At 41.5% G+C, this 22,917-nt stretch overlaps 1 protein-coding gene and 1 pseudogene across 1 annotated transcript in view; one reads left to right on the top strand and one right to left on the bottom strand.

Annotated features, from left to right (window-relative positions):
- LOC110505773 (rho GTPase-activating protein 5) overlaps positions 1-8,353 on the bottom strand; it is a 63,904-nt gene extending 55,551 nt beyond the window's left edge. The window contains exons 1-3 of the mRNA XM_021585205.3: positions 8,013-8,353; positions 2,419-6,323; positions 1,200-1,350 (exon numbers count right to left, since the gene is read on the bottom strand). Of these exons, the coding sequence (XP_021440880.1) occupies positions 1,200-1,350; positions 2,419-6,132 (3,865 nt within the window). The 5' untranslated portion in view covers positions 6,133-6,323; positions 8,013-8,353. The remainder of the gene's footprint in view (positions 1-1,199; positions 1,351-2,418; positions 6,324-8,012) is intronic.
- Positions 8,354-13,259: 4,906 nt separating this feature from the next.
- On the top strand, positions 13,260-21,928 carry LOC110504221 (D-aminoacyl-tRNA deacylase 2-like; annotated as a pseudogene).
- The last annotated feature ends 989 nt before the right edge of the window (positions 21,929-22,917 follow it).

The raw sequence follows: 22,917 nt of genomic DNA, 5'->3' as shown, positions 1-22,917 counted from the left end.
GAATGAACTTACTCTATTCCATTGACTTCATAGCAAACAAAAATAATCCACTTTTTTTACTGAGCTTGTTGGTTTAACACATATATATGTTCAACTCCCCAAAAATAAACATTTTAAATTTAGAAAATTCATAAAAAATGAATGCTGCATTGAGGGTTCACTGCAGTCAGAGATGATATAATTTCCAGTTCCAGACACTAAGGTAAACTGCATATTTACAAATCAGATATCATTACGAATAACCTAGAGGGAGATTTCTGCTGCTGCATTCAAAATATTGGTCGGCATTAGCATTAGGCTAAGTGAGAGAATAATGGCCAATGAGATTTCCAAATGCATCAACATCAAATTCCAGTTAATCATTCACCCTGCCCAGTCATCGCCCTCCCCTCTTCTGCCCCCCATTAAACACCATTTATTAGTGGGGGAAAAGGAAGCATTTAATGAAATCCTCAATTGAATGTGTAAGCAGTTAGAGGAGTCTTCTCTCCCCAGTCATGGCTTACATCTGGCAACTGATGCACTTTGCAGAAACTAAGGCGATTCAAACCCTTTGATTCACTGCAAGGGGAAACAATATTGCTACAATGCTACGTTTGACAACTAAAGGATTGTGAACAAATGTAGCTTGGCATGTCAGTGAATAAGCTTGTTTAAAACCCATGGGCCGAATGAATCACTAGATTAACCCCTAACATTACATGAGATCCAACAATTAAAAAGATCAAGTGCGCTAAGTAAGAGCTTAAGCACATGTTAAGCAGGTTAAGTCGATACAAACAGGCGGGGAATCTAAGAAGGAATCATACTATACCTGTAATAAATGAATCCTCTCTTCTTTCTGGAAATCCGTGGTTTGTAATGCAATAACAGTAAACTCAACCACAATGACGTTCTGTCATAAAGGTCATGCCAGTCAGTTGGAGCAGAGGGGTTATCATATTATCACACAACTGAAATCCCAGGAACTGTCAGCTGATAGTGAAAAGGCAGCATGACTGAATGACACATTTTGTTAGCAGCAGCCACAAAAGGCTCAAGTGAATTCCGACCAAATAGCATACATATTTGGGGTAGCCTATGTTTTCACACACACACACACACACACACACACACACACACACACACACACACACACAGTCAAATAGTAACAACAACTCAAATCAGGGATGAGGGAGAACTGATATAAAATAACCTACCAGTGCGTTCAATGTAGTCCACACACTTCTCAATGAACAAGGGGATTGGCCGGTCCGGGGTGACCAGATTCTGTAGGGGAACACCAAAGTAGTGGCTCTCCCAATTCCTCCGTGTGGGAGGGTACAAAGGCTTTGTGGGCTTGGATTTTGGCTGTGAATTGAAGGAAAACATAATAGCATCGTTTTCAAAACAAACTACAGAAATAAAGTTCATCCTTTCAATTTCAATTCTTCAAAAGAGTTGTCATTCCCCACAAGACTTAAGCTCTAATTGAAAAAGAAAAGTGTAAAACACCTTCCAAGAACTAACATTTAGTTTTTTGTTAATGTTCTGTTGCCTGATTATCAAAGACAGCAAAATGTTCAAACAACAAGAGTATACTTAATGGCAGTGGTGCTACTGTAGTGAAAACGATTCACGATGCTAATATATGAAGTTTGGCATTCAACCAAAACATTTGTGTATGATTGTCCTGTTATGTGCAGACAAAATCATTTTACAAAATGAAGAATGAAGCAAACTCCTTGAAACGTCATTGTGAGTGTGGACCTACTGTCCAGTACTGTAGTGAACATTTGAAGTGGACAGCTTTTATGTCCCAAATGTCACCCTATTCCCTATATAGTGTACTACCTTTGACCAGAGACCATAGGGCTTTGGTCAAATGTAGTGCACTATATAGGGAATAGGGTGCCATTTGGACCATAAAAGCTGTCCACTGGTTCATGCCTCAGAGCACTTCCTCCACACACTGGAAACCCTGCCTGCCTCCAAATGCCTTTAACAGACTACAATACAGTGGGATACCCAATTCTCCTCTCACTCCTCAACTATGGCGGTCATATTTAACCGTGATTGTGTTGTCATTGCTTGTGTTATATCCCATGTTAATTGCTAAGGAATGGGAGTGCATGCTTGGCCAGGAGAAAGTAATGTTGCAACATTCAACAAAAAGTACAATTCACATTTACTCTCTGTGTGATAGTTCAAACATTGATTTTCTTCAATGCATGAGAGCAGACCATTCTGAATCTGTGTTATAGTAATCATGAGAGCAGACCATTCTGAATCTGTGTTATAGTAATCATGAGAGCAGACCATTCTGAATCTGTGTTATAGTAATCATGAGAGCAGACCATTCTGAATCTGTGTTATAGTAATCATGAGAGCAGACCATTCTGAATCTGTGTTATAGTAATCATGAATCAGAATGCCTACCTTTTTAGGTTCCTTTGTCTTTGGCGTTTTCTTCTTTTTCTTCTTCATGTCATCCTGCTCTGGATCGGAGGTGATGGCAGGGTTGTCTATCCCTCCCTTCCAGGGGTCCGCAGGGGACAGCAGGGGGTCTTCCTCACTGCCCCGATGGGCCCTGCCCTTCTTCTTCTTCTGCATGGCCGGCCCAGACTCATCATCGCTGACGTCGGAGTGGACACGTCTGTGGTACATCTTGGTTTTGCTGAAGAGTATTTTGGAGCGGTGCTTATACTTGGTGGGCCTCCTGCTGGCCTGCGCCTTGTGGTCGAAGCCGTTCTCCTCGTCCCCGTGTGAGACGTGAAGCCCCTCAAACGAGTTGAGCATTTTGAGGGTCCTGCTGTGGGTGTCCTCCGGGACAGCGTAGATGTTGTCGGTAAAGCCCTTTGATTTCAGGAGAGTGTCTACAGGGTCTGCGTAATTGTCGGACGCCTCGATGTCTTCACCTTGGGCCATGGGGCTGCGTTGTCGTCTGTTGCTCCTCATCCCAGCCTCAATGGTCTTCAGGAGATTGGGGTCCAACTTCTTGACGTTGGGCTTGGATAGTATAGGTTTGGGTCTAACCGGGGGAGGCACTCTGTGGTTGCGCTCTTGGTCACCGATAGGTGTGCTATGGACAGGGTACTCGTTCCCCTCCAGATCGATCCTGCACTTTCCACGTTCGCTAAGCGTTGGAAGAAGCTGCACGTCGTCCCCGATGGGGCTGTAAGGCGGAGGAGCCTCGGTGTCGTCCTCTGAGTCAGGGTAGTAACTGTAAGCAGGGGAATGGCTGTGGGGAGACTGGGGGAAGACATCTTCACTCGCACCCGTGCAGTCTCGAGAGCTGTCAAACATGAAGGCGCTCTCGATGCTGCTCTTCTTCTCTAGCACCTCGTTGAAGAACGGCGTGAAGACTTCCGTCTGACGATGGTACTGAGACAGAGAGTAGAGAGCTGTGAATTTGGCGGTTATCTCTGTAGCGATGTGCTCTCCTTCAGTCATGAGGTCTTTGATTGGGTCATTCTCAAAGAAGTCTGCTTGACTGTCTGTGACGGCCACCATTTGAACAGGGATGACATCTTGGACCTCCGCCAGGAAAGCTCTGAGCATTGCCATGGAGGACTTGCGTTTTGCTGAGTAGACCAGGATGTATCCATGGACGAGCTCGTCCTTCCTGATTCCGATGGAGGAGTGGTAGGAGAGGACAGTAACCTGTATTCTTCTGCGACTGTCGCCAATGATTTTGTTGAGGATCAGAGTGTTACTTTGGCCAGGTTGCCCTGCGCTGCAGGAATGTGAATCCAGGAAAGGTGAGAGGATGAGGTCTACGCTAAATGGATCCCCACACATGGCACACATAACAATCCTCAAGTCGGTCTCTGACATGTCTTTGATGGACGGCAGAGGGCTCATCACATCAAAGTTGTGCTTTAGTCCTTCTAATACTCCTCTGAGAGCCTGTTTAATTTGGAACTCGTTAAACTTCCGTGGAAAGGTAGCAGAAGGTATATCTACAAAGGTGCACTGTAGCTTATTTGCAAGCTGTTGGCCCTGATGCCTTAATATAGGCATATTTTTGCAAACGCTGTCTCTCTGGTTTGCTAGGATTAGAATGAATGGCAATGGCGGAGCGTATCTCTCCCTCCTGTTCTGTGCAATCTCTGCCCTGATTCTCCCTACGCAGTCACCAATACAATTTAGCGACTCTATGGAGCTGAAGACACAGAAGATTCCGTGAGGTTTGAAGGTCGACGCCCACGTATGACTAAAGAGCAAGGTTGAGTTGACATCAACAGGCAGAAGCTCCAGTTCATAGATTTTCCCATCCAGGGTGTACTCGTCGTCTGTGGACTGGGCTCGGATTTCATTTGCAAGTTCTTGTGCGAGACCCTCCCTTCCCAAGAGACACAAATTGACTTTATCAATGTTGGCACTGTTATAGTAGAGATTAGAGCGACCATGGTCCAGCTGAACTAGCCTGTTAGCCAGTACCTGCTCGACATTCATGTCAACGCAGCTCTGTCCGCTCAGACACGTCTCCTTCGTGGGGTGGTAGACGAACCCGATGTGCTTGAGAAGAAGTGACTCCCTGTCAGGGGCCAGTTTCTGCAGAGCTCTGTATCTGGGCTCCTCGTTGAGCACAGTGTGGATCTCGCTCATTTTGTCACAGCTTGGGGTGGCATTTAAATCAAGGTCATAAAACAGCTCTGCGTGTTCAAAAAGCATTTCCTGAAATTCCTCTTTGGCCCTTTCAACTATTTCCTGCTGATGCTGGCTGTAAACATCTCTGTGATCAGATTCACTGATATACTTGTAGGCCTCGTCCTCCATGACAAAACACATGACCTCTTCCCAGGGTTGTCCAGGGCTGATGAAATGGACTCTATCCAATGTCTTCTTGAATCTATTCTTCATTTCTAACCGCATTTTCTCTGAGAACAGATGTTGGACATGGTTCTGAAAAATCTTCTCCCCTTCCAACGTTTTAAGGAGATCAAAGGGCACTCTTCTGTCGTTGACTTTGTCAATTTGGTCCGTCTCATCCCACGGAGTGTGCTCCAGCACCACAAACCAGAAATGAAACTCAGCCCTGCTCTTCAAGATACCTTGAGCCTCCGACCAGCTCAGGTTCTCGAGTTCTTCCAAGTTGTTGAGCAAGTTATTGAGAATTTTTGGCAGGCTCGAGAGGTATTCTTCCCTCCTTTTCCTGATATGTTCCTGCTTCAGCTGTTCGATGTGCTTGTTGAGGGTGTTTCTAGCTTTTCGGGTGCCTTCCAAGTTGATGTATTCCTCATAGTCGGGGTGGTTTTTCAACATGTTACTCACTGTTTTCCAACTTGTGTGATAATCTCTGACGGTTTGTACAATCCTCTTTTCAAACTTGTCAGACACTGTGGCTACTAATTGTCGCTGAACTTTATAGGCCTCCAAATAAGGAATGATTTTAGGTTTGCCTCGTGTTTTGTCCATCTGCTGGGTCAACGCGTTAAAACAGAGGTCTACATTGATTCTCGATCGAGCTGACGTTTCTACCACCAGGAGGTTCTTTTTGCTTGCAGCGAACACCTGAAGGTCCCTTAGATACTGCTCCATGCACTCGTCACATTTAGTTGCAGCAATGACGATGGGCTTTTTCGATTTGACCATTTGAGAATAAAGGCTGTTGACAAATTTCATCTGATCCTCAAATTTCCTATTGCAGCCTTTGCTCACGTCTATACACAATAAAAAACCGTCAATGTTCAGTTTCCCATCGGCCATCTGCTTCTGATCAAAATCCTGTTCCAGGCCAAGCTGGTCGGTGCAAATGTACATCAGCTTCTCAGCAGACTGTAGCTTGAAGGCTGCAGCCCTTTTACTATAGGGCTGCAGGTTTGTGCTGCGATGTGGCAAGAAAGTCTGATCATCAATGAACTCTGTTTGTTCAATGATTTGAATTTTACACTCGAGCCCGTCATCGCTTCGGTGTGGCACTTCACCCCAGTAGAGGAAGTGATCATTGTTCACCACACGACCTCCAAAGTCAATTGTGCTCAACACAGAAGTGTGCTCAGTGTAGTAGCCGTCAGCATTGGAACACACATATCTGTTGCATAGGCAGGACTTGCCCACGCCACAATTGCCCTTCTCCTTCTCTGTCCCTGAGAGGCCGACAACACTAACAGCATATGTTGGGGGGCGTGCCTCCTTGTTCTTGGCCATTATATTCCCCCTGTCATTGCTTTGTCAATTTCAAGAAAGGCTTCTACCAGCACAGCTATCATTCCACTCCAATTGGTTAGATAGGGTGCTGGTGCACGTTCATGGCTTTCTACCTTTAGTGGTGAATCGCTCTATCCTCCTAGATCCTCGAGCTGGGATAGGGCAGCTGGTTCTCCATTATTATGACCTCCCTGAAAAAGAAAGAGTGTATAATTGAACTACACACACATAGGAACACAAAAAAACAGATCATATAGGCCTAATATGGTCTACGTACCAAATGGCACAGTATTCCCTTTATAGTGAACAACTTTTGCAAACAGGCCACAGGACTAATGATACAATCTGAACAGTTACAGTAGGCTATTTCCGCTCTAGAGACTGTCAGTCATATGAGGCAATAACCTACAACAGAGGTTAACCTGCAAAAAAAAAATTATAAACTGCAAATAAAAATGTTGATAAATCCTGTACTGTCTGCAGGAGTGTAACAAATAAGTTCCTTGTTCAGTGTCAGTGACTCTTTTCATTAGTAATTTTCCCCTACAGATATTGGCCATTCCATTAAAAAATAATAATTTTATCCAATTTGTGCAGAAGATAAAAAATGTTATGCAACTTCAGACTTGGAGGCAGTGACCTAGAAATAATGAAAAAAGCGTAAGTAGACAAGATCATAATTTAGTTATTTATCAAATCCCAGAAACCTACTATTCATCATCATTCAATATGGATTATATTTCAGTTTACTCCAGCAATACTATTGTTGCAGATGTTACTAGAGAACTATTGCACCTGTCATCATTGAACCTTTTGACAACAATACTGGCTATTATTTGTTGCACTTCGCATGTTCGTCACCTAAGAATCATGCAACACACCCCATCATGACATCTTACAAAGCAAACAGTCCAGTTTTGACGGCCGATTTATAATACTGTAGTTACACCGGTCCCGCGCTTCTAGTATTAAACAGGAATTTAGTTATTGCATATCTACTGCATTTTTTGTTATTATCGAGATGTGTGACTAGTATTGCCCAGGTGAGAAGGTAGCCTATCACTAGCAAACCATTGTAGTGCCTGGCTGTGGTTACATTTCTTTCTGATCTGCTACGTTCTGAACGGTGCGCCCTTCTAAACCCCAGTCATTAATGAATGATAATGGTATTCAACCAAGAATGTCATTGCCAGGGAGGCACATCAATCAAAACTCAAAAGCAATCCTCTACCACGAGATGTAGAGGTTATTCAAAAGCACGACGCTGCTCTGGACAACTTGTCAGTAACAATTATCATCTTGCAACAATCCGAGGTTCATTAGTTAGCTAGCTAATGTACCTGTCCTAGCTAGCTAACATTAACTGCGTGCGAACTATCAAGCAAGAAACGTCCAGCAAGTGAAACTGTCACACTTCCAATTAGGTTGCTAGCAAACGTGGTTTGCTTTATCTGCACATGGTAACAATTATAATAACCCATGCAATAAAAGGTTATGTCTGGCTATGCCATTGTAATCAGAAACTATGACAATGATAACCCCATCATCAATGGCATTTGGTTGGAAGAATGACTTGTATAGCCAACTCAAGGGCCTAAGCTAAAATCGCTTGCTTCCAGAGTAGTCTCTGGCTGAGCTTAGCCCACTAGCTAGCTGTAGCTAACACTGCCTAGTTAGATAGCAAAATAGTGGTAGCAGGTCGAACAATAATACATTTCACTCAGCGCAAAATACAAACGAATGACCTTGCCGGAATATTTCGTTACGTCCCTTGATCCTTAATTGAAAAAAAAATTGAATTTATTTGACACAGACAATTTTATCCAGGGTGTAGCTAATGAAGAAATTCGATTCAGTACATTCCAAATACATTCCCCTACCTAACATGGTCGCTCCCAGCTCCGAGACCACGAAAAAAGGTAGCATTCCAAGTGTATTATTTTACTCCAGCAAATTCCATTTTTCAACGGCTCGTGCACTGCAATTCACGGGGAACGTTCCGTGTATCCTCTTTCTATTCCAAATGTGTTTGTTTTTATATATTTTGTTTAATTGGTGGTATGTGTGTAATCGGAGACCTGCTCCCTCCTCTCTCTCATCCCAGTCAGTAATGGCGACTGATACATCCTGCTCTCACCCACTCTCTCTCTCTCCAGTAACTTTTCCATTAGGGCTCAAAGCAGGGGCGCGACGCTCGTGCATGGTTGCTATGTAATAGTGTGAATTAATCATGTCTGGAAATAGTATTCGCTAATGCCTGAACATTTGGTGGCTTATTTTTGTGATAGTGATTAGAGACCAGTGATTAGGGATCATGTCCACGAGATGGCACATTGTCAACCAGAATAAACATCTACTTAGAGAATGTAATAACCTACATTGTTCAATCGTACATAAGGTTGGACCATCTAGTTTTGCAAATACAGGATGCTACTGACAGATCTTTGTGGTTACTTGTAGTGTGGAGCCAAACCAAGTTAGTACATGGTTATAGCAAGTTTATTACAGGGATATGCACATCTGAAAGAAGCCATCTGAAGAATTTCAGTAACATTCATGTGAATTACAATAATATTCCATGAGGGTTTTATATGACAGACAAACCTAGTTTTTTATTCAAAATAGTGTACAGCTCTCTGGAGAAATTCAACTGCAGGTTTTTAATACTACACAATATGCTGCTCACCCTAAGGCCTTTACTTCCAATGCTCCGCTAGTGGATTCTAGGCACATTTGCAAAACCTTGTTTGTTAAGCTCTTGCTTTTATCTTGACTTAGAGGGAAGGGGGAATCCCTACAGCTTGTCTCTCACTCAACCATAGTCTACACTTCTACACATTTTTTACACTGTTCTATACACATTAGTGTCTTCTGTTGATGATTAATTTGTCATTGAAGTGGAAATTCATTGTAGAATACATTCCAACCTGATTTGGTTCTATCCAGGAGGTACAGTTAATTTCAACCTGATTTGGTTCTATCCAGGAGGTACAGTTAATTTCAACCTGATTTGGTTTTATCCAGGAGGTACAGTTAATTTCAACCTGATTTGGTTCTATCCAGGAGGTACAGTTCATTTCAACCTGATTTGGTTCTATCCAGGAGGTACAGTTCATTTCAACCTGATTTGGTTCTATCCAGGAGGGACAGTTCATTTCAACCTGATTTGGTTCTATCCAGGAGGTACAGTTCATTTCAACCTGATTTGGTTCTATCCAGGAGGTACAGTTCATTTCAACCTGATTTGGTTTTATCCAGGAGGTACAGTTAATTTCAACCTGATTTGGTTCTATCCAGGAGGTACAGTTAATTTCAACCTGATTTGGTTCTATCCAGGAGGTACAGTTCATTTCAACCTGATTTGGTTTTATCCAGGAGGTACAGTTAATTTCAACCTGATTTGGTTCTATCCAGGAGGTACAGTTCATTTCAACCTGATTTGGTTCTATCCAGGAGGTACATTTAATTTCAACCTGATTTTGTTTTATCCAGGAGGTACAGTTAATTTCAACCTGATTTGGTTTTATCCATTAAGATTGACAGAGCCCTAGTAGATAAACTATGCATATGCAATGATGGTACATGATGATGTTCAACTTACATGTTGTAATGTGCATGTAAAATATCTGCATCAAGCATCTTATGAAAAAAATGTGATAGGAAGTAAGTTTCTGAAAAAGAATTGTATCAAAGAAAGTGTGTCCCTCACAACTGACAGACACAAAGTTATCAACCCTTTTATACAAGCCTTTTCTACATTGAGTTGGAAATCCAGACATCGCTGTGCTGTTTTATTGTTAGTCATCATAATGCAATCAGTGAAGCTGAGAGTCCAAGCTCCATTGTCTGGGTCTGTTTTGGGCTCAACTGTCCCTCTTCAATTGTTGTGACATTAAACACCAGGGACAAGCTGGAAGGCTCAGGGAGCTTTGTCCAATTGTTTGTGTCACTTAAGTGTTCATATTTTCATGTAATCCTTCAAACTAAAATCGTGTTTTTAATAGTTCTATGCATTGTTGTTTTGATGATGGCACACTGAAACAGAGTGTAAATATTCTAGTGAGAGTGGGCATTCTCTCCCAACCAACGCTGAATGTGGAGAGAAAGTGGGAGTTGTTTCAGTGCATCTATAAATATGAACATGAACAAGGCATTGGAATCAGAGCCTTAGTTTTATTTTACATTTTTTATTGAACCTTTATTTAACTAGTTAGTTACAAACTTAACAGACTCAGAGCCAAAAGGCTCATTGCCTCTCTCTCTCTTTCTCTCTCTCGCTTTCTCTCTCTCTCTCTTTCTCTCTCTCTCTCTTTATTTTTTTCTCTCTCTCTATTTTTTTCTTTCTCAGTGCTTTGCAGCTTACATGTCAAAGGTCAATCAATATAACTTTCGCACAGTGTCATCAGTGTCATTGTTGTCACAAGTGATGCAGTAAAAAGAGGAGGAGGAAACGTATTTATTAGCCAATGGTTTAATTCAAATCAGTTCCAAGAGCAGACTATGTGTGAAGTTGCCATGCCATGCAAGTGTGAAGCTTGTGATGGAACAAGAACAACCTGTAAATAGATGTGATGATTCCTAGCAACAGGCAGTAAGTAGTGTGTTCTCATCTGATGTAAGTGTTGGTTGAGAATCTCAACTATTGGTCCTTACACCCTCCTTGTCCTCAGAACAATAAGGTAATTGCCTTCTCTTTCAACTACCCTGCACGATCAGTATAGTCTGAGTCTACCGCCGCCCTGACTCAGGGGTGTGAATACTTATGTAAATAGATATTTCTGTATTTCATTTTCAATACATTTGCAAAAGATTCTAAAAACATGTTTTCACTTTGACATTATAGGGTATTGTGTGTAAATGTTTGAGAGAAAAATATATATTTAATCCATTTTGAATTCAGGCTGTAACACAATAAAATGTGGAGTAAGTCAAGGAGTATGAATGTTTTGTGAAGGCACTGTATAAGTAAGTTGACATTTTTGTTGTCTTGTGGTTGTTATGAAACACTTATGTACTGCTTATGTATGTGGTATGTATGGGTTATAAATGTATGAAGTCCTATACCCTTTAAATGACTGTTCATTCTGCTTTTGGCCCTCTTCATGTCAATGATGCGGAGTGGTGTTATCATAAGGAACCATAACAATTCATTCCTCTTTGAGCAAAAACAAGTTGGGTTTTCCATGCGCGACAGGGTGCCCTTCATAAGGCGTGAAACAGCTGCCTATGGGAGATACTCATGTTAAAAGACCTTAATGACAGCCTCCCACGGTGAACTGGAAGCGTATGCACTTATAAGCTGCTAGAGTATAGACATGCAACTTCCTTCTTACCGATTTTTTTCGCAAACGCCCCAAAAAAATTATAATTCTTAGGATGGGGATGGGATGTTATTCTATACTGTATATATTCCTGTCAGCACAACACCATGCACGTGTATTAAACATCAATGACACTACAGTACAGCCTGTACAGGAGAAAACTCACAACATCCACATGGTTCTGTCATTGTCAGCAACAGGTCTTAGTCTGCATTATAAAACGTATGTTTTTATAGGTTTGAAACAGATGACAAATTAGTCAGGAAAATAAAAAGGGCCTCAATGAAAACAACTCACAACAACCCTTTGATGTTCAGATGTGCTTAAGGCTTCATTTGTATTATGTGGCGGGGAGGGGGGGGGGGGGGGGGGGGGCACTAAGGGCTGTAGCTACTACCAGCTTCAAGTCTGTCTGTGTGAGTGAGTGTTTGTGTTCAATTCACAACAATGGTGTCTTCATGCTCTCTGTCTGCAGGTTAAGGTGTCGGTGAGACTTCACTATCAATTGGACCCTTGATCACCTGAGAGAAATCGTATGTCGCCTCCATTTAACCTCAGTCTGCCCTGCTTGTGTAGATTGCAAACAGGGAGGTAGCTGCTTGTAGCCACCAAGCCACCTGTCACATCCACGTATTTATATGTCCTTTTAGCTAACAGGTGGACGGAAACAAGACTAAAAAGTTTTTTTCTGTGCATTAGCCAGGAAGGCCACAGCATGTGAATAGAAAGCAGTGTTCAGCCGAGGAAACAGTCTCACAGTGGAAACAAAGCTTGATTAATCCCTGTAGCTTTGTGTTGTGGTGATGCTGATTTCTAATGGTCAATGTTCTGATCTATAACTATTATCTCCTTAAGTTTCAAAAGGCTATAGCTTCCTGTGAGAGATGGGGGGCATTTATTGTAACATCCAACACAGCACTTATGGTGCATTAGTATTTTGGCTGAAACATAACATACTGTAGGCCTTAGACAAGGAACTCCTAGAATAACCACCACCATCATATCTGTCTTAGATATGTAAGGTCCATCTGTCTCAAGAATAGGCCTTAAAACATTGCAGAACACTTCATACTATATTGACTGCCTTCTTGCTATCGCTATTGAAACTACAGTGACTATGTGGGTAAATGATTAATCTGAAGATAGTGATGTCATTTACGGCAAGTGTGTGCTATATCTCTTTAACTATGGGCTTGAAAGGTTGTCAAACAAACAATCACAAATACAATTCCCCTCAAATCGATGTACAGTGTATCATCACCTCTACGTTTTGGGAAAAATAAAGGCATATTGGATTTATTCTTTTGCTTGGATCAAGTCCTGGTACAGAAGCGAATGTTCTTGAGAGCTGATGGTGAAGTTGCTACATATTACTATAGCAGCCTAAGCTTAATTTTTAATGGAACCCTGAGGTCGAGGCAACATTAGTGTTCTCCTCCATTTCATCCATCCCCACCACTGGCCCATGCCTCAGACACACGTCCTTCAGCAGCAGACACAGAGAGCAAGGTAAAGACGTTGATGCGCCCAGACCAAGTCTCACACACCACCCAGCCATGCCCATTGACACAACGTTCCTATAATGGACTTAGCCCCTCAGACCACATCAATTTTAATGCCTCCTCAGCACCCACTGGAATGGGGGTCCCCATTCTAAGAATGACATTTCTATGGGCATGCCCGCCCAGACATCAAAAACCCAGCTGCAGGCCAATACCCCAGCTTTCTTCTGTCTGTCTCTCTAGGGCTGTTTTCCTAAAAAAAAGTTACATCCACTTTCTGTTTTGTTTCCTTGCCACAATACTAATGACTATTGCAATACTGGTATGGTCCCGGCTCTACACAGTACCCCTGCTTCATCTAAAATCTCCTTCTCCACAATCATGAATTATTCACCTCCCCAACCCTCAAATCTCTCTCTTTATCTCCTCAGATCTACAGTCTCCTGCCAGTTGTGTTTGAGAGTCCCTCTACATCCCTCTACATCTTTGGTCTCTTGTTTACTCTGGAGCTGCAGGGGAAGAGGTGAGCCCTAATAAGCTCCAAACCAGGCTTGACACTGAAATAAAGAACTCCAAACTGAAACAACTGAATCAAATCTGACTCAAAGGAGAATAAAAAATGTGTATCCTGATACCAAAGAAAGCAGTATTTGTATTTCCAATGTGTATCTGACACTGCTGTGTCCTAGGCCTAGGATATCATCCAATTTACATGGATGGTTTCCCCTGTTGTGCACTGAACAGAGATCCTAGGCTCTGAAAGCAAGTCGTTTTTCAGCTCTGCTAGCAGTGTGTTGAGTCTGCATGTCGTTTCTCAGCTCTTCTAGCAGTGTGTTGAGTCTGCATGTCGTTTTTCAGCTCTTCTAGCTGTGTGTTGAGTCTGCATGTCGTTTTTCAGCTCTTCTAGCTGTGTGTTGAGTCTGCATGTCGTTTTTCAGCTCTTCTAGCTGTGTTGAGTCTGCATGTCGTTTTTCAGCTCTTCTAGCAGTGTGTTGAGTCTGCATGTCGTTTTTCAGCTCTTCTAGCTGTGTGTTGCGTCTGTATGTCGTTTTTCTGCTCTGTTAGCAGTGTGTTGAGTCTGCATGTCGTTTTTCATCTCTGTTAGCAGTGTGTTGAGTCTGCATGTCGTTTTTCATCTCTGTTAGCAGTGTGTTGAGTCTGCATGTCGTTTTTCAGCTCTGTTAGCAGTGTGTTGAGTCTGCATGTCATTTTTCAGCTCTGTTAGCAGTGTGTTGAGTCTGCATGTCGTTTTTCAGCTCTGTTAGCAGTGTGTTGAGTCTGCATGTCGTTTTTCAGCTCTGTTAGCAGTGTGTTGAGTCTGCATGTCGTTTTTCATCTCTGTTAGCAGTGTGTTGAGTCTGCATGTCGTTTTCATCTCTGTTAGCAGTGTGTTGAGTCTGCATGTCGTTTTTCCACTCTGTTAGCAGTGTTGAGTCTGCATGTCGTTTTTCCACTCTGTTAGCAGTGTGTTGAGTCTGCATGTCGTTTTTCAGCTCTGTTAGCAACGTTGAGTCTGCAAAGTTCTAGAGCTCTCAGCAGTAAGCAGAGAGCAGAACAGGAAGACAGATGACTGGGGTGTGTGGGGGCGCTGCTGCAGTCCCCCCTCCGCCTCCTTCCACCCTACCTCCCCCACCCCTTCACTCCTGTTCTGAGCCAACACATGCCCTCCCAGTGACACAGCACAATTGCAACCAGCTGCTGCTGTTTACCCAGAGCCTTGCCGTAGCTGCATTGGCATGGCAATGGATCAACGCTAGGGCCTGCCAGGCAGGACAGGGACCCCAAGGTCAAGGGAGATGGGGCCATGGATAGAGGGGAAAGGGGGTGATGTGGGGGATAAGGAGTGGGGAGATTGCCTAGAGCTGGAGTGTGAGAGACTTCATCCACCACCACCATGAACACCAACTCCATCCTACCCTGCAGCTAAGCTTTATTTAATTGGGATGATGAGGTCTGGAGATTGTTTTATCATGATATGAATCTGTCTGATAATAAGTTCAAAGACAAGTTTTTTTTTAGGTCACGGCATACAGCAATAGCAGGGCTCTGTATTTTGAATGGCAGGTTTAGTAACTGATTTTAGAAAGTGAAAGTATCCCTGCCTGCAGAGTGCAAAAAAATCGCAGATGTTTTTTTTGTTTTTTTTTCGTCTCTGAAAATCCATTCTTCTCTAATTTTGGAATGCAGGATGTGGCTTATACAACAATAGAGAGTTATAGTTAATTTAGTTGCTGACAGAAGCAGAGTGAACTGTTGGAATGACACCCAACTGAATTCATGGGTATATTTAACGGAAAATACAAACCATCTTTTCAATCGGACATTTTCAAAACTAACCATAGTGTAAAAATATATTTTTTAAAGTATAGCGCTCAAAGAAAAAAAATGACTTAACATAACCTCAATCAATAAAATATTTATGTCTCGTGTAGAATTGATGTTTTCACTTAGGATGATTTACAGCAATAAATATACAGTATGAAGACTTATTTTTACATCTTAAATATTTGAGCACTTTAATTGAGTGCATAGCATGTTATGAGTTATGAGGTTATGGCGTTTTAAAACTCTTTAGACACACATATTCATTTTATTTTCCTTACTGTCACGACTTCCGCCGAAGTCGGTCCCTCTCCTTGTTCGAGCGGCGTTCGGCGGTCGACGTCACAGGCCTTCTAGCCATCACCGATCCACTTTTAATTTTCTGTTTGTTTTGTCTTTGTTTTCTACACACCTGGTTTCAATTCCCCCATTACACGTTCATTCTTTAACCCTCTGGTTTCCCCCATGTTTGTGTGCGTGTTTGTTTTATTGTAAGGCTGTATCTGAGGGCTGGTATTATTGTTGCCGGGTTTTGTTGTTACGCCCGTTTATTTTGTGGTATCGGTATTTTTCCAGCACCATAGTATTGTGTTTATACTGGTGTTTTTATTGAATTAAATACCTTGTCCACGCATCTCAGCTCTCCTGTGCCTGACTCCTTTCACCAGTTACCCACAGCCTTGAGACTTACACTTCATAAGATTACAATTGAGAATCTGTGTACAGACATAAATTCCCCAAATCCCCCCCCCCCCCCCCCCCCCATGCTTTCCCAATTTCATTATAGATTTTTCTTCAGGAAGTACCGTAGTTCATTCCTTTGTATCATGGTATGTTTATTGCAGTAAAGACTGAGGATACGTCCCAAATGACACACTCTTCCCCCTATTGAGTGCACTACCTTTGACCGAAGCCGTAAATGCCCTGGTCAAAAATAGTGCACTAAAAAGGGAATAGCTTGCAGACTGAGACAGAGAGAAATCCCCAACCTAGAGAGGGAGATCATTTAAGTAAGCTGACCTATGTTTAACTATGCTGTTGTGTTTGTATGGGAATACCTTGCTTCTCTCTGCCTAGAAAAGCACCACATGTCTGGGCAAGAGCCACTGGCAGCTGCCCATAGGGAAGAGTGCCAGTCACTAAGGAGTCACTCAGTACTGAATCAAATACTCACTGAATGGATTTCTCCCACTCTCTCACTCCCACAAATACACACACTCTATATGTCAGAGAAAGAAATCTGGAGGAAGAACTTGGCAAACGAGGCCATCCTCTACACGTTTCATCTGTAAAGCATCCAACCTGTCCGGTGTCTGTAAGAGCCACACCAATAATTACTGTACACAGGAGTCATCATTTTGGACCCTTTGGCATTTTCCTCCTCAGTGCTGGCGTTGTCAGGTGTGACTGTGTAGCCTTGAGCTAGCAGGTCTGCCTTGCAGTATCTCCCTCATTTCATCTCATTTGTTACAGCCACCTTTCATCTTTCTCTAAGTCTCACTTCTCCATCTTCGCTTTACACCATTCCCCTTTCAGGAAGACATCTAGACTTACTGGAGGGAGAGTTTTATTTTTAGAGGAACTTGTGATTTTCTGATGGACACAAAGCAAATGATATACTGCCGTATTTAGTTATTAATTATATGGTTGTTGTAATGATATTTTGGGGATCAACTAGCATTATACCGAAAGTTGACCTAAAGTCAATGGACGTTGGTTTGTACAGTAAAGACAGTGTGTTCAGAAAGTGTTCCGACTCCTTGACTTTTTCCACATTTTGCTCATTTTATTCTAAAATAGATTTGTTTTTAAATGTTCACTCATCAATCTACACAAAATACCCTAATGACAAAGCGAAAACACATTTGTAGAAATGTTTGCAAACGTATAAAAAATAATAACTGAAACATCACATTCACATAAGTATTCAGACCCTTTGCTATGAGACTCGAAATTGAGCTCAGGTGCATCTTGTTTCCATTGATCATTCTTGAGATGTTTCTACAACTTGATTGGAGTCCACCTGTGGTAAATTCAATTGATTGGACATGATTTCGAAAAGCACACACCTGTCTTTATAAGGTTCCACAGTTGACAGTGTATGTCAGAGCCAAGAACCCGATGATCACTCTGAAATAGCTCCAGAGTTCCTCTGTGGAGATGGGAGAACCTTTCAGAAGGACAACCATCTCTGCAGCACTCCACCAATATTTTAATTTATTTAACCTTTATTTAATTAGGCACATTTTTTAAATACATTTTAGAATAAGGGTGTAACATAACAAAATGTTGAAAAAGTCAAGGGATCTGAATTATTTCTGAATGCATTGAATATATGGGATTAAAGACAATATCATGCTGATCAGTGTCCCTAAAAATAAAGGTCAAGTTGAGGTGAAATAAGTGCACAGAACTGAAAACAAGACTTGAATGGAAATAAATTGACCACAATACTGTTCAGTTCTTTAAACAGAACCACAAATAGATGGCTGCACTAGTGGGCCTTCCTCTTTAATGGGGACCATCTAAGCAGAAGTGCATCCTATCAACAACCAGTCTCAACCCCAGCCAGTGTCTCCAAACACAGGACAGGCCTCAGCAGTGGTGTAAAGTACTTAACAAAAAATACTTTAAAGTACTACTTATTAATACTGTATAAGACATTTGAAATGATTAATACTTTAACTTTTGATACTTAAGTATATTCTAGCAATTACATTTACTTTTTAAACTTAAGCATATTTAAAACCAAATACTTTAAAACTTTTACTCAAGTAGTATTTTACTAGGTTAAATGCACTTTTACTTGTCATTTTGTCAAGAACTAGTCTGAAGGGGTTTGGTAGGACCTCTCAGGCTGCGTTCACAGGCAGCCCAATTCTGATAAAAAAATTCACCAATTACATCAGAGCTTTTTCAGAGTTGATCTGATTGGTCAAAAGACCAATTAGTGAAACAAACATCAGAATTGGGCTGCCTATATAAACACAGTCATACTTTGTTCCTAAAATATAGAACAGCATGCAAATGAATAACCACAGCTACACAGGAAAAGCAGTAAATGTTCAATGCTCATTGACCTGATAAGACACTGAGCTGTCTGGCTTGGCTTTCCTGGTGGCTGGTTTGGTTGAAAGTGAAACAGCTGCTGTAGTTAGATGAGTCTAGGGAGTGACAGAAATATGCGGGAAGTAGTCCTGTTGACGCATGTCACAGAGTGCTCATCCCACTCAGGCTGAGGAAATAAATATCACCAACCTGGACTCATGGGTAGACATAACATAGTAAATGTAAATCCGAGAAAGTCCAATTAGTTTGATATGTTACGATTTGTATGGTATGTATTAATTTGTGGATGTCCATAATCCATTTAGTATATTTAACAAATTGTAAATTCGTATATGTTACGAATTGCAATTAGTACAATATGTTGTTCCGAAAACCAATTCCTGCGACATTTTTGAAATTTGCAAAACGGGATATGTTATGAATTTCTATTTGTTGTCGCTAACGTTAGCTAAGTGGCTAAGGTTAGCTAGGCTAGGGGTAGCTAACATGCAAATTACTTGCAAAGTAGCTAAACAGTAGTAAGTAGTTGCAAAGTTGCTAATTAGGAAAATGCTGAAGTCGTCCATGATGAGATTCGAACATGCAATCTTTGGGTTGCTAGATGTTCACGTTATACGCCTGACCAGCCACCCTACTTTAGTTTTTGTCTTAAGTAACCTTCTGTCATATGTAACCATACCATATGTAATATATCATACTAGTTTGAGTGTACCAGATTTACATTCAATATGTTACATCTAGTCTATGAGACCAGGCTGATACGACTGGTGGTTGGGGATGTTTGATTGGATATGCAGTGCCACCAGGTGTTTATAGAGAGTAACTGCAACTCTTATTAGGCTTCCAAGTCAAGTGGGCAATAGTAGGTTGTTTATTTTCATCTCTGACTTAGTAACATGTTGCATTTCATGAAGATGGAAGATTGTTTAAATATTATTTAAAAAAGAAAAGCACAACTCACCAGGCATCAAGTAAAAATAACAACAAACAACCAAAGCATTCCTTTATTTATTTTCACCTTATGCTTTAGGACAAAATAACAACCAATGAGTTTACTGTGGACTGTACATTGTGGTCTCAAGGCTTAAATTAAACTTGTTGTATTTGAACAGACTGAACACAATCTATATATTGAATACTCACCGGTTTGAAGAGACAGATTGAAGAGAGATCTACAGCTGAGGTGGGAGACTCTGTCCATAGGACAACAATCAGTCGTATATTGCACAAATCTGGCCTTTATGGAAGAGTGGCAAGAAGAAAGCCATTTCTTAAAGAAATCCATAAGTGTCGTTTAAAGTTTGCCACAAGCCACCTGGGAGACACACCAAACATGTGGAAGAAGGTGCTCTGGTCAGATGAAACCAAAATTGAACCTTTTGGCAACAATGCAAAACGTTATGTTTGGCGTAAAAGCAACACAGCTCATCACCCTGAACACACCATCCCCACTGTCAAATATGGTGGTGGCAGCATCATGGTTTGGGCCTGCTTTTCTTCAGCAGGGACAGGGAAGATGGTTAAAATTGATGGGAAGATGGATGGAGCCAAATACAGGACCATTCTAGAAGAAAACCTGGAGTCTGCAAAAGACCTGAGACTGGGACGGAGATTTGTCTTCCAACAAGACAATGATCCAAAACATAAAGCAAAATCTACAATGGAATTGTTCAAAAATAAACATATCCAGGTGTTAGAATGGCCAAGTCAAAGTCCAGACCTGAATCCAATCGAGAATCTGTGGAAAGAACTGAAAACTGCTGTTCACAAATGCTCTCCATCCAACCTCACTGAGCTCGAGCTGTTTTGCAAGGAGGAATGGGAAAAAATTTCAGTCTCTCGATGTGCAAAACTGATAGAGACATACCCCAAGCGACTTACAGCTGTAATCGCAGCAAAAGGTGGCGCTACAAAGTATTAACTTAAGGGGGCTGAATAATTTTGCACGCCCAATTTTTCAGTTTTTGATTTGTAAAAAAGTTTGAAATATCCAATAAATGTCGTTCCACTTCATGATTGTGTCCCACTTGTTGTTGATTCTTCACAAAAAAATACAGTTTTATATCTTTATGTTTGAAGCCTGAAATGTGGCAAAAGGTCGCAAAGTTCAAGGGGGCCGAATACTTTCGCAAGGCACTGTATCTTGTCTCATCGCTACAACTCCCATACTGGCTCGGGATAGAGCTGCCTCTCGGGCTGCCTCTTGGGGCTTCCTCTCGGGTTTCCTTGCTAGCTGCGTACCTTCATATCGTCGTTGTTCCTCTATTCTCCGGTATTTTTCCTCGTAGTATCGCCGTTCCGCTTTCGCTGCCTCTAACTCCTCCTTAGGACGGCGAGACTCCCCCGGCTGTGTCCAGGGTCCTGCTCCATCTAATATCTCCTCCCAGGTCCATCTCCCCATTAAGCACTGTTCCTCCTTTTCATGCTGCTTGGTTCTTGTTTGGTGGGTTATTCTGTCACGTTCGTTATAACGAGGAGACCAAGGCGCAGCGTGATAAGAATACATTCTTCTTTAATAAACAAAGAACACTAAACAAACTAACAAAACGACCGTGACGCTAATTACAACAAGTGCTGACATGCAACTACACATAGACAATAACCCACAAAATGGAAAATGGCAACCTAAATAGGATCCTCATTCAGAGACAACCATACACAGCTGCCTCTGATTGGGAACCAATTCAGACCACCATAGACCTACATTTACCTAGATATACCAAAACCCCATAGATATACAAAAAACCATAGACAAGACAAAAACATACCCTGACCTAACCAAAATAATAAAGAAAACAAAGACAACTAAGGTCAGGGCGTGACATAGTGTGACTGAAAAGGCAGGTTCTCCACAAGCAAGATCTGTTCTTCAGCAGTGTCTCTATGCAATGCTTCAAGTCAAACTTGCAGATGATCAATCTGATGCTGAATGGGTGGAGGTACTACTGAATTATGTTCTACTCCTTTTTCAAATGCAAATATGGTCTATAGTGAGAATGCATGCTAATAATAATAATTGCACCTTGCCTAAGATAATAATTTGGTGTTTTCATAAGATTTCATGTTTTCAGATTGACAGAGGGATGGTATATATCTGTTTTTTCAAATGTGCTACAGAGGACATTATGCCCAAAATGGGTAGGTGTTCAGCTTGTCCAGTTTTGGACAATACTGCAATAATGCACCTACCTGGGCTTCGCAAGACTGTGAACAGTAAATGTTACTGTTCTTCAATGAATCGTAAAGCAGTATTGCTACTGAGTGGTTATTAATCACTTTGCTATACTATAATCTACAGCGAACACTCTGTGTGAGGCTGACTGGGAAGTATGTGTCAGTGCTGGACTTACCTGGGAGCGTTCTCATCGTGCCTCAGGCTACACTCTCCCAAGGCCAAAGGGAAGGGCATGCAGTACCACAATAACATTGGGAAAGAAGAGGGCCTGCAGCTGTATTCTAACTTTGTCTCCTTCTTTGAGAAGGAACTTGCTTTGTCCAGTAAGAGTAGTGAGATTGCAACCATCATCAAACATGGTGCAGCTGAATACCAACGGACCATGCACACACATGATGGAGTTTTGAAACTTCCAATACTAATTACATTTCACATTGAATGACCAATTGCACTCTTGTCCCCAAAATGGTGGTACTGTATGCGTAGATCTGATGAAAGCTGCCAATAGTTTTTATTATAATTTGTGTGTTTGTATCATGTTCTTTTGTTAAATTATACAAATGTAATACGATAATGAAGTCAAAAGAAAGTCTGAACTCAATTTAAATATTTGTTTTGACATCCTTGTTGCAATTTGTGAATTGGTTTATAAATGGCAACTTGTGACATCTAGTGGGGATTTATAAGCACTGCACCAGCAACACAAACATATAAATGCAACATTTACAGTTCACATAAGGAAATCAGTCAATTTAAATGAATTCACTAGGCCCTAATTTATGGATTTCACATGACTGGGAATACATATATGCATCTGTTGGTCACGGATACCTTAAAAAATGGTAAGGGGCATGGATCAGAAAACCAGTCAGTATCTGGTGTGACCACCATTTGCCTCATGCAGTGTGACACATCCCCATTCACATAGAGTTGATCAGGCTGTTGATTGTGGCCTGTGGAATTTTGTCCCACTTCTCTTCAATGGCTGTTGCTAGATATTGGCGGGGACTGGAACAATCTGTCGTACACGTCAATCCAGAGCATCCCAAACATGCTCAATCGATGGTGACATGTCAAATCAAATACACATACACATGGTTAGCTGATGTTAATGAAAGTGTTGCGAAATGCTTTTGCTTCTATTTCTGACCATGCAGTAATATCTAACAAGTAATATAACCTAACAATTTCACAACAACTAACTTTACAAGTGTAAAGGAATGAATACGAATATGTACATAAAAATATATAAATGAGTGATGGCATAACGGCATAGGCAAGATGCAGTAGAAGGTATAGAGTACAGTATATACATATGAGATGAGTAATGTAGGGTAGGAAAACATTATATGAAGTGGCATTGTTTAAAGTGGCTCGTGATACATTACATCAAGGT

This window comes from Oncorhynchus mykiss, chromosome 25 (genome assembly GCF_057628025.1).
Source record: "Oncorhynchus mykiss isolate SJ-2025 chromosome 25, ASM5762802v1, whole genome shotgun sequence".
Taxonomy (NCBI): Eukaryota; Metazoa; Chordata; class Actinopteri; order Salmoniformes; family Salmonidae; genus Oncorhynchus; species Oncorhynchus mykiss.
This window is presented reverse-complemented; position numbering and strand designations above follow the sequence as displayed.